Source organism: Eubalaena glacialis, chromosome 12 (assembly GCF_028564815.1).
Source record: "Eubalaena glacialis isolate mEubGla1 chromosome 12, mEubGla1.1.hap2.+ XY, whole genome shotgun sequence".
In the NCBI taxonomy this organism is placed as follows: domain Eukaryota; kingdom Metazoa; phylum Chordata; class Mammalia; order Artiodactyla; family Balaenidae; genus Eubalaena; species Eubalaena glacialis.
The window spans coordinates 70,196,458-70,213,668 of NC_083727.1; the positions used below are offsets into that span (position 1 = coordinate 70,196,458).

Consider the following 17,211-nt stretch of genomic DNA (forward strand, 5'->3'; position numbering starts at 1 on the left):
GTGTGTGTGTGCGTGTGCGCACACGTGCGTAATAGAATATTACTCGGCCATAAAAAAGAATGAAATATTGCCATTTGCAGCAACATGGATGGACCTAGAGATTACCATAGTAAGTGAAGTAAGTCAGAGAAAGGCAAATATCAAATGATATCATTTATATGTGGAATCTAAAAAAAATGATACAAATGAACTTATTTACAAAACAAACACTCACAGACACAGAAAACAAGCTTATGATTACCAAAGGGGAAGCGGGGGAGGGAGGGATAAATTAGGAGTTTGGGATCAACAGATACACACTACTATATATAAAATAGATAACAACAAGGACTTACTGTATAGCACAGGGAACTATATTCAATATCTTGTAATAACCTATAGTGGAAAAGAATCTGAAAAAGAACATATATACACACACACGTGTGTGTGTGTGTGTGTAACTGAATCACTTTGCTGCACACCTGCAACTAACACAATATTGTAAATCAACTATACAGTACTTCAATTTTAAAAAAATTACTTCACTAAATAGACAAAGCAAAAGTTTCTTGTGGGTGTATAATTAAAATCTCCCAAAAGGGAACACTGGGATCAAGTCTGGTTGATTACCCTCACCTCCCTGAAGCATTTACTTCTCTATGGGTCCTTTCATACTAGCAAATAACCCAGCACAGAATTCAGAATTTGTGTTTTAAATATTCTTAGTTTAATAAATTGGTGTTAATCATTATTATTGGCCTAAAAGGATGATTTTTAAAATTTGTCCTTATACCACTGAACTACTTGAAAATATTTGATTTTATTGAGAATTTTTTAATTGAATTAGTTTATTATTTATGTCTCAAATAAAATTTTGGATACTTCGTACTGTTAACTTTTTAAACCATCTATAGAAAATCATGTGACCTGTTTGGGTTTTCCTGGATGTTTGAGAGCCATCCTGTAGGTTTATGGTCATATTAAACCTTTTATAAAGTATCCCACACAGGGAAGTATATTCAGTATCCTGAGATAAACCATAGTGGAAAAGAATATAAGAAAGAATGTATGTATATATGTGTGTATGTGTAACAAAATCAATTTGCTGTACAGCAAAAATTAACACAACATTGTAAATCAACTATACTTCAATTTTAAAAAAAAAGAAAGCATCTTAGCTATATGTCAAATCATTATTTAATCTTTGGTACATTCAAATCTTTATTTTCAATTAATATTGCTGTTATAGCTCTTATTTTAACTTTATATGGTTTTTATTTTTTAAAATCTTTGTGTTATTCCCATTTTGTTAGACTAATTTCTTCAGTTTCCCACGTTATTGGCACAAATACTTGACTAAATTATCGGAGTTCTTTGGTAAGAATAAATATATTCAAACCTTATATGAGTTTCCACAATTAAAGTTAATCTTTAGAAAATTGAATTGTTATGTAATCATTAGAGAATAGTCTTAGAAAAGAAACAGAATGGTTTGCCAACCAATCCAGTAAGTGAAGAACTACAGACAGAATAATTCCCCATGGCTTCGTACTGTATTACCATTTTTATTTAACATCAGAACTAGGATTATTTTACCAGAACTTAAGTAGGTGCCATTATCATCACCATTTTACTGTGCTACAAAAGAAATTAAGCAACATGCCCAAGAGCACACAGACACTGATTAATAGTTGAATTTGGGTCTTCGGTTACACCTCAAATGTCGGTAGATGAGTTTGGGTTGATAAGTGTAATCCACACTAGGCTGCTGGATAATGGATTAAGGCGCAGGAGAATCCTCCCCCCCGCCCCCAGTTTTATTGAGATATGATTGACATACAGCACTGTATGAGTTTAAGGTGTACAGCATAGTGATTTGGCGTACATATTGTCATGAAATGATGACCGCAGTAAGTTTAGTGAACATCTATCATCCCCTATAGACAACATTAAAGAAGTAGAGAAAAAAAATTTTTTCCTTGTGATAAAAACTCTCAGGATTTACTCTCTTAACATACAAGTGTTAATTATCTTTGTCATGTTGTACATTATATCCCTAGTACTTATTTATCTTATAACTGGAAGTTTGTACCTTTTGACTACCTTCATCTAATTCCCCCTTCCCCTAACCCCCACCTGTGGTAGCCGCAAATCTGATCTTTTTCTAGGAGTCTGTTAGTTTGTTTGCTTGTTTGTTTGTTTTTGAAGTATAATTGACCTACAACACTGTTCATATTCTACAACAGTGATTTCTGTACATTTCAAAATGATCATGTTAAGTCTAGTTGTCATTGGTCACCATGCAACGGCATTGCATAATTATTGACTATATTCCCCACACTGTACATTTCATACCTGTGACTGATTTATTTTGTAACTGAAAGTTTGTACCTTTTAATCTTCCTCGCCTATTTCTCTCTTCCCCCTACACCCTTCCCCTTTGGCAACCACCTGTTTGTTCTCTGTATCTATGATTCTGTTTCTGTTTGGTTATGTTTGTTCATCTATTTTGTTTTTTAGAGTCTGCAATTAAGTGAAATCATATAGTATTTGTCCTTCTCTGTCTGACTTATTTCACTTAGTAGAATACCATCTAGGTCCATCCATGTTGCTGCAAATGGCAAGATTGCATTCTTTTTATGGCTGAATAATATTCCAGTGTGTGATGTGTGTGTGTGCACACACACATACCACATCTTCTTTATTCGCTCATCTATTGATGGGCACTGAGGTTCCTTCCGTATCTTGGCTATAGTAAATAATGCTGCAGTGAACATAGGGGTATACATATCTTTTCAAATTAGTGTTTTCATTTTCTTTGGATAAATACCCAGACTTGGAATTCATAGACTGTATGGTAGCTTAGTTTTAATTTTTTGAGGAATCTGCATACTATTTTACATAGTAGCAGCACCAATTTACATTCCCAGCAACAGTGCATGAGGGTTCCATTTTCTCCACATCCTTGCCAAAACTTATTATTTGTTGTCTTTTTGATAATAGCAATTCTGACAGGTAGGAATGATACCTCATTGTGATTTTGATCTGCATTTGCCTGAGGGTTAGTGATGTTGAGCAACTTTTCATGTGCCTGTTGGCCATCTGTATGTCTTCTTTGGAAAAATGTCAATCCTGGAAACCTGCCCATTTTTTAATTGGGTTGTTTGTTTATTTGATGTTGAGTTGTATGAGTTCTTTGTATATTTTGGATATTGACCCCTTGTTGGATATATTGTTTGCAAATATCTTCTCCCATTCAGTAGGTGATTTGCATTTTGGTGATAGTTTCCTTTGCTGTGCAATAGCTTTTTAGATTGATTAGGTCCCATTGGTTTATTTTTGCTTTGCCTTCCTTGCCTGAGGAGACATATGCAAAAAAAATATTATTAAGACCAGTGTCAAAGAATGTACTGCCTATGTTTTCCTCTACAGGTTTTATTGTTTCAGGTCTTACGTTTAAGTCCTTAATCCATTTTGAATTTCTTTTTTGTGCATGGTGTGAGAGAGTAATACAGTTTGATTCTTTTGCATGTAAATGTCCAGTTTCCCAGCACCGTTTATTGAAGAGGCTGTCTTTTCTCGATTGTATATTCTTTCCTCCTTTGTTGTAGATGAGTTGCCCATATAAATGTTGGTTTATTTCTGGGCTCTCTATTCTGTTCCATTGATCTATATGTCTGTTTTTTTGGTTTGTTTTTTATTTATTTTTGGCTGCATTGGGTCTTCGTTGCTGCACGTGCTTTCTCTGGTTGCGGCGAGTGGGGGCTACTCTTCGTTGTGGTGCGCAGGCTTCTCATTGCGGTGGCTTCTCTTGTTGCGGAGCATGGGCTCTAGGCACATGGGCTTCAGTAGTTGTGGCTCGCAGGCTCTAGAGCACAGGCTCAGTAGTTGTGGTGCACAGGCTTAGTTGCTCCGCGGCATGTGGGATCTTCCCCGACCAGGACTTGAACCTGTGTCCCCTGCATTGGCAGGCAGACTCTTAACCATTGTGCCACCAGGGGAGTCCCTATATGCCTGTTTTTGTGCCAGTACTGTACTGTTTTGATTACTGTAGATTTGTAGCATAGTTTGAAATCAGGGAGTGTTATACTTCAGCTTTGTTGTTCTTAAGATTATTTTGGCTATTCTGGGTCTTTTGTGTTTCCATACAAGTTTTAGAATTATTCTTTTTCTATGGAAAATGCCATTGATATTTTGATAAGGATTGCATTGAATCTGTAGATTGCCTTGGGTAGTATGGTCATTTTAACAATATTCTTCCATCCATTAACATTTCTTTTAAAGCTGGTTTCATGGTGCTGAACTCTTAGCTTTTGCTTGTCTGTAAAACTTTTGATCTCTCCTTCAAATCTGAATGAAAGCCTTGTTAGATACAGTATTCTTGGTTGTAGGATTTTTTTTTCCCTTTTGTCGCCGTAAATATATCATCCACTCCCTTCTTTTCATCCCACAGAGTAGTAATTTCCACTGCTCTTCCAATTCACTGATCCGTCCTCTGTATCATCTAATCTACTATTAATTTCTTGTAGTGTATTTTTATTTCAGTTGTTGTATGCTTTAGCTCTGTTTGATTCTACTTTATATCTTCTATTTGTTTAAAACTTCTCCCTCTGTTCATCCATTCTCCCAAGCATCTTTGTGATCATTACCTTAAACTCTTTATTGGGTAGATTGCTTATCGCCACTTAACTCAGTTCTTCTTCTGGGGTTTTATCTTGTTCCTTCATTTGGAATGTATTTCTCTGAGACCTCATTTTGTCTAATTATGTTTTTATTTCTATGTATTTGGTAGGTTGGTTACATTTCCTATTCTAGACAAGTGACCTTATGTAGAAAACTTCATATGGGTCCTATCAGCACGCTCCCCTCTGGTCACTAGAGTCATATGCTTTAGAGGTGTCCCCTGTGTGGGCTTTTTGGGTCTTTCTATTGTGGCAGGCTGACTACTGTGGGCATGCAAGTAGGCCTGGCTCTTTTGTGGGTAGGACAGTGGGTTGCCAGGCCCTGCCTAGTGTGAAGGCTGCCAGTCACTGGTAGGTGGGGCCAGATCCTGGTGCAGTGGAGTTCATGGCCAGGGGAGTCCTGGTCCTGGTACCAACCAATAGATGGCTGGGACCCGGTCGCTAGGCAACTGGCTACAGAGCCCCAATGGGTCCTAGGGCTAGTGCTGGCCCATTGGTGGGCAGAGCCAGGTCCTGGCGTCTGTAACTGCGAGGCCCTAGTGGTCCCAGTGTCGGTGTCAGCCCACTGGGGCTGGGCCAAAGCCCAGTAGGTTCCAGGGCTAGTGCCTGCTCACTGGTGGGCAGGGCCAAGTCCCAGGGCAGCTGGCAGCTCTGGAGATCCTGAAACATCTGACCTTCAGCTGGTGGGGCTGTGTCCCTGCCCAGCTAGCTGCTTGGCCTGATGTGTCCAATTATTGGTGCTGACAGGCTGGTCAGGAGGGCTGGGTCCTGGTGTGGCTGGCTGTGTTGCCAGGGGAGTCCAGGGCCTGGTGCAGGCCAACAGGTGGGCAGGGCTGGTTCAGAAGGCGACTGGCTACAGAGCTGCAGGGGGTCCTGGGGCTAGTGCTGGCCCTCTGGTGGGGAGCTAAGTCCTGGGGTGGCTGGCTGCAGGGCTCAGAGTCCCAGAGCTAGCGTTAGCTTGCTGATGGATAGGGCCATGGTGTTGGGTGGTCCCGGGGCTGGTGGTGGCCTCCTGGTGGGCAGGGTCGATTCTTGACAGGGCTGGTGATGGCCCACTGGTGAGTGTGGTCATATCCTGACATGGCTGGTGGAGGTGCCCAAGCTATCCTGGAGGTGATGTCAGCGTTCTGTTGGGTGGGGATGTGTCCCAGTGGATCCAGAGTCTAATGCTGGCCCACTAGTGGGCGAAGCTGTGTCTCTTGCTGCAGGGCCTAGGGAGTCCCAGGGCTGGTGTCCACCCCAGTGGGTAAAGAGGGTCCTATGACCACCTCTGGCAGCTTGGGGATCCCTGGGCTAGTGTCAGCCCACTGCTGGGTGGGGCCAGGTCCCTGCCTGGGGTATCCCAGGGGTGGTGAGGACTGGCTGGTGCATGAAGCTGGGTCCCAGCACTAATAAGCTAGAGGGAGGGTTTCAAAATGGCGCATACCAGCACCAGTGTCCTCATGGGATGAGCTCCCTAAATTGGCTGCTGTCAGTGTCTCTGTCCCCAAGGTGAGCTCCATTTGCCTCCTGCTCTTTGGCAGGCTCTCCAAGATCCTCAAGTGGGTCTGACCCATGCTCCTTTCAAGTTATGCTTTTGCCCTGGTCTTAGAGCTTGTGAAATTTTGTGTGCACCCTTTAAGAGTGGCGTTTATATTTCCCACAGTCCTCTGGCTCTCCTGAAAGTAAGCCCCACCGGCTTTCAAAACCAAAATGCTGCAGGCTCATCTTCCCAGTGTAGACCCCCAGGCTGGGGAGCCCAGTGTGGGGCTTTGCTCCTTGGAGAAAACCTCTGTAATTGTAATTATCCTCCCGTTTGTGGGTCTTGACTCTACCACATCTCTGCCCCTCTTACTAGTCTCATTGTGGTTCCTTCCTTAGCAGTAGGAGATAGTTTCTCCTACTCTTCAGGTGGATTTCATGGATAGTTGCTCTGTAAATTGCTGCAATTTTGGTGTGCATGTGGAAGGAAGGAAGCTCAGGGTCTTCCTACTCTGCTGCCCTGGTCACTTCTCAAGGCTCAGGAAAATTCTTAATGGTCATTATTGACTAGATTCTTTAATGTGATCAGAAGCCACACAGAATTTTTTAGACATGTGCCTGAATTTCAAGAGTGGTAAGAAGGAAGTGATTTGTGCTCTTCTACTTTGCATTACAGATGGGCTAGACAGATAATGGTTCAACCCACTTATCCTGCCCGTAAAGTCTCATTCTCTAGTTCATTATTAAACATCAGAGGATGTTCAGTGTTGGTAATTATGTGGATGTTTGTATATTAATTAAAATTATTTTTACACCTAGAAGATTTCAAGCTACAGAAAATTTATAGCGAATAATGTGATGAACACTCATGCTCACTTTCAAATGTCAGGTCTTAATTTTTTTCCAAATTTTTGTTTTCAGAAATCAAACATTATAGATACCATTGAAGCCAGCTGTATACACTTCTTTGATTCCACTCCCTACCATCCTTTCCTAGAGATAACTGCTCTTCTGAAGCAAATGATTGTTTTCACTAATCGGTTGCTTTGTGTTTCTTTCTTGGTTTCTTTGTTTTTGCATTGTTTCATCACCAGCCCAATGAAAAGAACAGCACTGTCTGTCTCCTTAAGGAACTACTCAGTGTTAAGAAGAATATTCTTCCTCTCATGTTGAAACTCAGATTACAGCATTTTTTGAAAATTGTGCTTTGGTCATTTGAAGGTCAATGAAGGGACTTGAATGAAGGAAGCATGTGGAATAGTGGAAGAAGATTTGTACTGATAGAAGCAGTCAAGAGACTTGAGCTTTTTACTGAGTCTGCTTATTAGTTGCAGGAGGATTTTTAGGGGAGACACTGAACTTGCCGGACATCATTTTTCACATCTATCAAATAAGGTGGTTGCTCTGCCTCTCCCACAGAGATATCATAAAGCTACAACTAGGTAATGGAAGAGGAAGAGTTTTGTAAGGTGATGCAAGATAAAGTTCTAAATCAATACAAGGTGATGATATTTCTGATTGCTTTATATTTTGAAAGTGTAATTCCTTCTGATAAAATTGTGTCAATGTAGAGAACACAGAGTAATTAGTCTTTTTCATTTGTTTGTTTGTTACACTAGTAATGTTTTTAAGGTAACAGCCTTTTCCTGTTTCAATGTCTGTCTTTAGAGAAGTAGCTGACTTTCAGCTTTCTGTGGATTCTCTATTGGAACACAACAATGGCCATTCAAGACCAGATATTCAACTTCAAGCCATGAGACTGGCAGAGAAGGTACTTTAGCACTATTATCTCTTTTTGACATTATAATAAATGTAGTATTTCAAAGAAAAAACTACTCTACAAGCTATCTCTGCAGGCTATCTCAGCCATAATAATGAATTTAATAGCGTTTTTGTTCAAGGCACCTTGAAAAGTATAATTTAAATTTATTTTAGCTGCATACTGTAAGGTTAGGATGGTTTTTGAAATTAGGTATAACACATTCCTCTTGAGCTGACATTATTCAATTTTTTGATTAACTACTTACAGGAAGACTGAAGTGTTAATTAAATTTACAGATTGAAGCTGGATGGACTTCTGAATTTAGTAGAACAGCTTGATATATTAGAGCAGTGGGTTGCAATTTTTAAAATAAGTTTCTGGGAAGATGAACGTTAAAATATGAGAAGAAATGATTAGATGTAAATAGAATCATGATTGCGGAGAAGAAGTGGTTAGATGATTTAACAAACCTCTTCCATTTCTAATTTCTCTGATGGGTTCCGTATCTAAAAGAGGAATTGAAAGGATTGTGGTGAATGACCACGTCTAAATTGTTAGTGTAATACCTTCAGAAAAGCAGGTTTGGGGGGAAGTTTTTTTTTAAAATAAGGTTATTACATGTGACACTGAGGAGGGCATGGGCACACTGAAGAGTCCAAACAATGAAAGTCACTTTCATAGAAAAAAATGTTTAAAGAATGAATATGATAAAGGAGCTTTGGTAGCTAAGTAAATGTTTATTTGACCACAGAAATTACCCCAGATTTTTATCAGGAAGTATACCAGGAATAAAATTATCCTAATTACAAGATTTATTTCCTCCTTCTCCTGTGAGTTCTCAAAAATAAAGGCTAGTGGCTCCTCGGTGACAGCAGGTATTTCTTCAAGATTCATGGGTATCTCGGGTGCTTTGAACATCTAGTTGGTTAAAAATGTAAAGCGTATCCATTGAAGACCGAGCATTTAAATTATTTACATTTTATATGTGGGTGTGAGTTGTTCTAGCGGATGCCTTGACAGAATGTCATGTTCTGTCACTCTCATGCAAGGCGGATGAAATAAAAAGAATTCATTACATGTCAAGGTACATAGGGTGGGGGTAAAGTGATGCTCCCTTTTTTCCATGTTAGAAAGAGAATTTGAAGTGAGAGAATGGGAAAGAGGAAGAGAGAGATTTCGAATAGAGAGTAGCATTCTAGCCCGGAAAAGAAGAAAATGTGTAAATGCAAATAGAATGACGGAACTGGGGAGACAGGCTAAGGCCGAGGTCCAGACACGATGACTGTGAGAGAGGACCCACCTGCTGCCCTTGGGAGCCAATCCGATAGTGTTAGAACTACAAAGCTCATTAAGCCTATTTCATAACATGCCTGTTTCACTTGATTTGTTATCTTTTCAGCTAAAATGTGACACGGTGGTGAGTGAAATCAGCACTGGTCCAGGGACTGTAAATTTCAAAATAAACAGAGAACTATTAACAAAGGTAAGAATGGGTTATGTTGCAGCTGTTGCACCTTCACTCATTCCCTCTGCTTCAGCTACAGTGGTTTCCCTCCAGTTCTTAAAACTTATTGTGCCTCCTCTTGCCTCAGAATCTTTGCACATTCTGATCCCTCTGCCTGGAGTGCCACCCCAAGTTAAATCTGCTTATCCTACAGATCTTGATGTTCCCTAGCAGTGCCTTTCTGACCCCTTCATTCATATATGCTCATAACACTGTATATGTCTTCTTTGCAAAACTTATTGTGGTTGCTATTTTACATCTTTTTTCTATAACTTTATTTTTTTAATTAATTTTTTATTTATTTTATTCTTTTTTTTTTTTTTTTTTTTTTTTTTTTTTTTTTTTTTAAGATCCTGCAGCAAGCAGGATCTTAATTCCCTGACCAAGGATCGAACCTGTGCCCCCTGCAGTGGAAGTGCAGAACTCTAACCACTGGACCGCCAGGGAATTCCCAATTTGATTAATGCCTATTGCTCTTTAAACTCTAATTTCCATTGGGGCTTATAGCATCTGTTTTTCTCACATCTCCGGTTCCTAGCGCAGTGCCAGGCATGCAGTAGGTGCGAGATAACTATTGTTAAATGAATTAATGAACTCCATATTGAATACAAGAAAGGTACTGCTGGTTTCACTCTCTGGTAGCCTATAATCTGTTGGAAGCGTAAAATTTATATAAGAGAAACCATAAGACAGTTCTCTTAATAAAACAAAATTTTTTTTAAAAAGTGATTGATACAATAAGCATAAGAAACATCAGAGATGGTAAAATCTGGATGACCTGAAGGAGTTGGGGAAACCTCATAGAGGAATTGGGTCTCCCTTGAGTGAGCCCATGGAGGACAAGTCATCCTGGATATGAGACCATTTGTTGAGTTTTATCTCAATTGAACTTTAAAATTTATCATAATGCATGGTTTGGTCTATTAATTTAAAAAAAGAAATACACACCAGTGTTGGATTGGTCAGACTTAGTATATGCTATGGTCTTGAATTGAAAGTAACTGTAAAACCAAAATTTCTAATAATATAGTTTCTTCCCAAGGTTATATAGTTTACAGACATTTACCCATCAGCCCTATAATTCTTCTGAAGGAGAGTTAGTGTTTCATGCTTGTCTCTAGATCTTTGAACTTTTTTCTTTTACCTTTTTTTCACTGTTACTTCAAGACAAACTTGTTAAACCAAAATCTGTCACAAGGACAAGAAAAATTTGTTTTGAGCTTTTTAAAAAGTGTCTACAACTTGTTGGGCTCTTGATAACATTTCGTGTCAACTTAGCAAACCAGTGAATCTAATGTACCATTTTTAAATAAGTGACTCCTTCTTCCAGTTGCTGTCTCAGTGTTTATGGAAGGAGAAATGGAACTTGCCAACATGCCTTCCAAACTTTAGGCCATTTGATAGGCAATTTTACTATGGGAAAATGTGCTACGGTAGATGGAGTTTGCCTTTACAGCCAGCTTAGCTGAAAGAAATATAGTTTATATTTCGAGGCAAGGCATAGTTAATAATTTAAAATTTCAATGACCATGAATTTTCATGCTTTATTACAATTAATTAACTAGGAGATTTTATCTGTTTAAGGATGCCCACTAGCTCACTTATTAAATATATTCCCAAGTCCTTCTCAATTGACAGCGGAGGGAAAGAGTTAGGGCTTTGAGGTCCAGCTACTGTTTCTCACATGGAAACCCTCCCTTCCTTGTAGCTTTGAGGATCTGGATATTAGTGTGACTTTCTTTAAAGGAACAAGCAGATTGCTTATAGTAGCCTGCTCAGTGTCACAGTAAAGATACATCCTACAGCAGTGAACACCCATAGTCTGAAAAAGGGAGTATTGAATGTACCTGTGTTATAATTTTTTAATAATAATTCTTATCTGCTCAAAGCCTAATTTCTTCTACACCTGGCTCCATTATTTTCAGGCCTGAAACAATGTTCATTTGCATGTCTGAAGTTTTCAGATCCTATCAAGAAAATTCAACCCTTTTTAGGACCATTATAAAACTTGTTTTTTCCATGTTAAAGTTACTGAGATTCACATGGAGCCAATGATCTATGTCCAAAACTTACTCCTCAAGCAGAGAATGATGAATTTATCATTGTTTCCACATGTACAAACTTAGCCTTGCATAAGATGTATCTGTTCATGCATTGCAATTGAATTACTAGCACTGGCAGCACCAGAGATGATTAAAATGTTAGCTTAGGTTTGGATCACTAATAATGGCTTATAATGTCTTCATATAAATCATCATCAAAGGTAGGAGGCTAAAATGTGGAATTAAATGTAGTAGGAACTGCCAAATCTCTGAGACTGGATAATACATTTTTCAGAGCTAGAAGAACTTATCATTGTGAAGAACTATCACTTTGGTACCAAACTTCTACCTGGCAGTAGTCTATAGATGACTTTCAGGAGAAACTAACTTTGAATAATAGTTAATTCAGTTTATGGGGAGAAAAAAAGAAAATATGAGTTTAACCAAATAGGAAAAAGGCAAACAAAATCCTGTTTTTTAGGTGTGCCTTAGAAATACACAGTGGATAATACAATTTTTTATTTCACATGCACACATGCATTTTTATTTGCCAAATTGAACTGTGCATGCTCTACCAAAACTTAAGGGGAAAAAAAAGAAAGAGAGATACTGGTTTAAGTGGCTCTAACTCTGCTCATTATTTCACTAATTGAGTTTATGTCAATAGGCAGTGGATGCATTCAAGTCATGGGTAGTGTCAATTAGCTGAACACATGGAAGGAATGAATGATTAAGCACTTTTCAACTATTGACTAAGGAACTGACCAATCAAGTAGTGGTAGCTTCCTTAGAAGTTCTTTTGAGAGCCGTCAAGAAATGCTGACCAGGGACTTCCCTGGTGGCGCAGTGGTTAAGAATCTGCCTGCCAATGCAGGGGACACGGGTTCGAGCCCTGGTCCCGGAAGATCCCACATGCCGTGGAGCAGCTAAGCCCATGCACCACAACTACTGAGCCTGTGCTCTAGAGCCTGTGAGCCACAACTACTGAGTCTGTGTCCTGCAACTACTGAAGCCCACATGACCTAGAGCCTGTGCTCCGCAACAAGAGAAGCTACCGCAATGAGAAGAGCGCACACTGCAACAAAGAGTAGCCCCCACTCGCCGCAACTAGAGAAAGCCCATGCACAGCAATGAAGACCCAATGCAGCCAAAGATAAATATATAAAATAAATTAAAAAAATATATATTGACCAATAAAGAATTAGATAAAATGACAAAATCATCCACAGAAAATATAATGGTGGTGGATAAACAGAAAGCACCTGCCAATTGGAATATTCGTTAATTTGCTAAAGCATTCCAAAAAGTGAAACCTTTGAAAGATTTAATTTCTGGTTATAGATTCTTTATGTACCTACATTTACATTACTGAGTACCTCTTACCTTTAAACATACATACTGGTGAATAGATGGGCCTCTAACTTACTCTATTAAAGTATCAGAGAACTTTACTAGCTCACTGACATTCTTCTTTGTGCCCACTAATTCAATAAACTTCCTTCTTATTATTTGCCAGGGACTGTATTACTGAAATCTAAAGACAAAATGGCATGTATCTTGTCCTCAAGGAGCTTATGATCTAAAGAAGCAAAGCATAAAAAATATCACAGTGTAATGTGTGATGGGTAGACAGTGGGATGAATTATATAATGAGGGCATGTATAAGATGCAATCCTAGTGTAAAGAAAGGTATGTGTAAATTTTTTTTCCCCCACTCCCTCATAGTAAATCTATCTCAAGGAGACAGGAGGTAACCTTGAATTGGGATGAAGATAAAGAATATACTTGGGAGATACAAGGGCAGACATTCCAGGCACAGGGGACAGTTTGGGACAGAGTACAGTCAAAAACATGGCATTGTCTGGAAATCAGGAGGTGATTGAGTATGATTTGCACATAGGATGGCATGGGGGAGGATATGAAATTACACAGTATGAAGGACCTTACATGCTAAGAGTTTCAGCTTTTTCCTCTGTCATTATTTTCCATGGTGTGTTATGTGTACCACAGGTGGCACACATGATTTTTTGGTATTTCTTACACTTACGAAATTTATTTCATTTTAATAGTTATATATCATCAAAAAAAACTAACACTTCTAACTTGTGATTTTTATGGATATTACAGAGTGCCTTTCAACAAATCAATTTCCTCAAAATTAAAAGTAAAAATGATATGCATGTAAAGTAAAAAACCAGAAACTGGTAAAATCTCTTAAGTGGTAGGGAATCATTGAAGGCTTTAAACAGAACATAGACCTGATTAAATATGTATATTATATAAGAAGATAGGTGCTATTGTTTTGTTGTAGTTGTTTTTGTAGCAGTGTAGCTGACAGATGATGACGGTCTAAACCAGGGCAGAGGGGAAAATTATAATATTTAGGAGACAGCATGAGCAGGGCTTGGTGATTAACAGGTGATTGGTTCTGGAGGTTGAGGGAAAAGGGTAGATCTTAGGAACTCCTCCTAGGTTTCTGACTTGGTTAGCTGGGGGGTTCAGAGTGAAATTCGTGGAAATGAAGAACGTTGAAGGAAGAGGAGTATATTCTGTTTGAAGTGCCTGAGAGAGATGTTCAATCCTGAGTATCATTCTAGCACAAGATTCTGGTAGGTAAGTAATAAAGTCTTCGGACTTTACATCTAGGAGAAGCATAAAGTAAGGAGCTGGAAGCAAGAAAGGAGCACAGGGTAGGGAGTGGGGGCAGGCAGTGGAAGACGGGTCTGCAAAGGAAATAAAGGAAAGCAAAATTCAGTAGAATGATGTCACTACAACCAAGGAAGCAGGGTAGTTGCAAGGAGAAGGGAGTAGCAATCAGCTAAAATGATGCTTGAAAAGTAGTTACCCCCAGGGGAAAGCAGGAAGGGACCAGGATTAGGGAAGATGAACAAAAGGGACTCTAGACTTTAGCCTTATCTTAATTTGTTTAATTTTTTAATTTTATGAAATGAATGTATTCATAAAAGTAATGTATTAAATACAATTTAAGTGTTCAATTGGGTTTGGCATTTAGAATACTGATTTTGAGAGCACTTGCAGTGAAATGGTAGAGAAAAAAGCTAGCTAGGTAGCAGGTAGGTTGAATTGTCAGTGAATGGTTTGGAAGTGGAGCATGTAAGATAGTCTTTTATTAAAGTTGCTTTTTTTTGTTTATGCCAGCGAAATCAATGAACCAAGGGTCATTTGTTAAAGAGAATTCTAACTTACCGCTATTACCTTTTGTGGAGTCTACCATCTGTAACATAAAAAGGGATAGAAAGTCAAAAGGATGGGTAGGCCTTAACCTTTGAATAATCTGAGTATGAATTGCCTCTTACTTACATTTACCTTCCCACTTGCAATCTTCTTGTGACCCATGTTCTTGGAGTAACAAACATTTAATGGGTCCCTCATGTAGGACAGGCACTATTGTACTTAATGTCTGTATATTAGTCCTTTCTCTGTATGTCCTAATGCACAGTGTCAGTGAAGAGAATATTATTTTCTCTTTGTCCTTGGGCAAATACACACTTAGTTCTTGCATCTATTAAATGGGAAGTTTTGCCCATTTTAAGGTTGTGAGGCTTAAAGATAAGAAAGAAACATCTAGACTTGAGCCTGGCACTCTTATAGATGCTTCTTAAAAGTGTTGCTTTGTTGCCTCCTACTACCTTCGCTGCCCTTTCCATTAAGTGACTGTCTTCTTTTTTTTTTAAATTATTTATTTATGTATTTGGTTGTGTTGGGTCTTCGTTGCTGTATGCAGGCTTTCTCTAGTTGTGTTGTTGCAGTGCGTGAGCTTCTCATTGTAGTGGCTTCTCTTGTTGCGGAGCACGGGCTCCAGGCGCACGGGCTCAGTAGTTGTGACGCACGGGCTTAGTTGCTCCGCAGTATGTGGGATCTTCCTGGACCAGGGATCAAACCCATGTCCCCTGAACTGGCAGGTGGATTCTTAACCACTGCGCCACCAGGGAAGTCCCAAAGTGACTGTCTTAACCAGCTCTTATGATAGTAGAATTCTTCATGTCATAAACTACATTTTTAGGACTTCAAATACTGTGTGTGAAGCAAAAATCAGTATGAGTAAATAAAAATCTATCAGTAATTTCAAAATCCTACAGTAAAAAGTAAATACATGAATAAATGCATCATCACTGTTAGCAAAAAATAAAGCATGAATTTTGTGAACCATACAGTAATTCTATGTTAATAACTAAAAATTAACCTGGAATATGTTTTGGCAGTTTCTGTGATACCTCCTTGTTTTTTACTTATGTAGCCAAGAGGAACTTAAATTATAATTTTTTATTTATTTTCTACCATTACTGTGATCATTAGTATCACAAAAGTAGCAGCACCATGCAGAGTTAACACATAAGCTGTGGAGTGAGCAAAGTTTTTGCGGTATGACCTTGGGAAAGTTACTTAACCAGTCTGAGCTTCTGTTTCCTCGTTTGTAAAAATATACTCATCTCTTAGTGTTGTTGTGAGAATTAATACATATAATACATATAAAATGTTTAGTACAGTGCCTGGCACGTAATATGCATTTGATAAATATTAGATGCTGCTTCTGGTTTTGTTGTTTCTATTTGCTGTGGGACTTTTGGCAATTACCTTTCTAAACTTCAGTTTCTTCATCTGTAAAGTATCTACATCATTGGCTACTATAAGGATGAATAGACATGATGTATAAAAGGGCACAGAGGCCCCGTAGATGTTAACTTGTGTTATGACTGCTCTGACTAGCATTAGCGATAGAAGAAGGTGGTACTGCTAACAATACTATAAAATTCTCAGTTCCATAAATTAGAATGAGCAAATTAGCAATAGTTAGTTCTCAGTAACAAAGTAATTAAGAAAATTGCAAATTTTTTCTTCATTAAATCCCATACCTTTTACTTTTCAGACAGTACTACAAGAAGTGATTGAAGATGGCTCAAAATATGGATTAAAAAGTGAACTGTTTTCTGGCCTTCCCCAGAAGAAGATCGTGGTTGAATTCAGGTGAGTGCCTACCCATCATACGTGTTGGTTAATCAACTGGCTGGGCAGGTGAGTGTTTTACTGTTATCATCTGGTATCTCACAGAATTACACATGGAAAAATTAAAAATCAGTTAGATTATATTATTTCCTTAAAATCACAGTGAGTTGATCATTGAAGCATGAATAAAAATTTTGGACTTTAATCAAAGTACCTAGTGATTATTATGTTTTTCTTTTTTTATTATGTATTAACCATTTTGTGGTTTTTTTTTTTTTTTTGGAAGATCTGGTTCTTCCTTTTAGTAGACTCCTAAAGCACAGATAATGGTTACTATCGTATTAAGAATTTCAGAGTAATGTGATTATCAGAGAACAAGCTTTGTTGTGTTTGTAATATATGTATATATATTTTTAGCTTTATTGAGGCAGAATTGACAAATAAAATTGTAAGATAAAGTGTACAGCATAATGATTTGATATATGTGTACATTGTGAGAGGATTTCCCCCTTTGAATTAGTAAATGTATCTGTCACCTCACATATTTACTTTTTTTGTGTATGTGTGTGAGAACATTTGTTCTACTCGCTTAGCAAATTTCAGTTATACAATACAGTGTTATCAACCATAGTCAACATGTTATACATTAGGTCCTCAGGACTTACTTGTCTTATAGCTGAAAGTTTGTACCCTTTTACCAACCTCTCCCTATTTCCCCCAGCCTCCAGCCCCTGAAAACCACTTCTCCAGTCTCTGTTTCTGGGAGTTTGACTTTTTAGTCTTTAGATCCCACATATAAGTGATACCATGCAGTAT

At 38.4% G+C, this 17,211-nt stretch overlaps 1 protein-coding gene across 6 annotated transcripts in view; it reads left to right on the forward strand.

Moving 5' to 3' along the window:
• RARS2 (arginyl-tRNA synthetase 2, mitochondrial) overlaps positions 1-17,211 on the forward strand; it is a 78,959-nt gene that overhangs the window by 25,752 nt on the left and 35,996 nt on the right. For 3 of the 6 annotated variants that reach the window (XM_061207390.1, XM_061207391.1, XM_061207393.1), the window contains 3 exons: positions 7,791-7,893; positions 9,284-9,367; positions 16,319-16,416. In XM_061207390.1, coding sequence (XP_061063373.1) covers positions 7,791-7,893; positions 9,284-9,367; positions 16,319-16,416 — 285 coding nt within the window. Of the gene's footprint in view, positions 1-7,450; positions 7,625-7,790; positions 7,894-9,283; positions 9,368-16,318; positions 16,417-17,211 lie in introns of those variants that run through there. The other 3 variants (XM_061207388.1, XM_061207389.1, XM_061207392.1) reach the window with 2 other exon arrangements.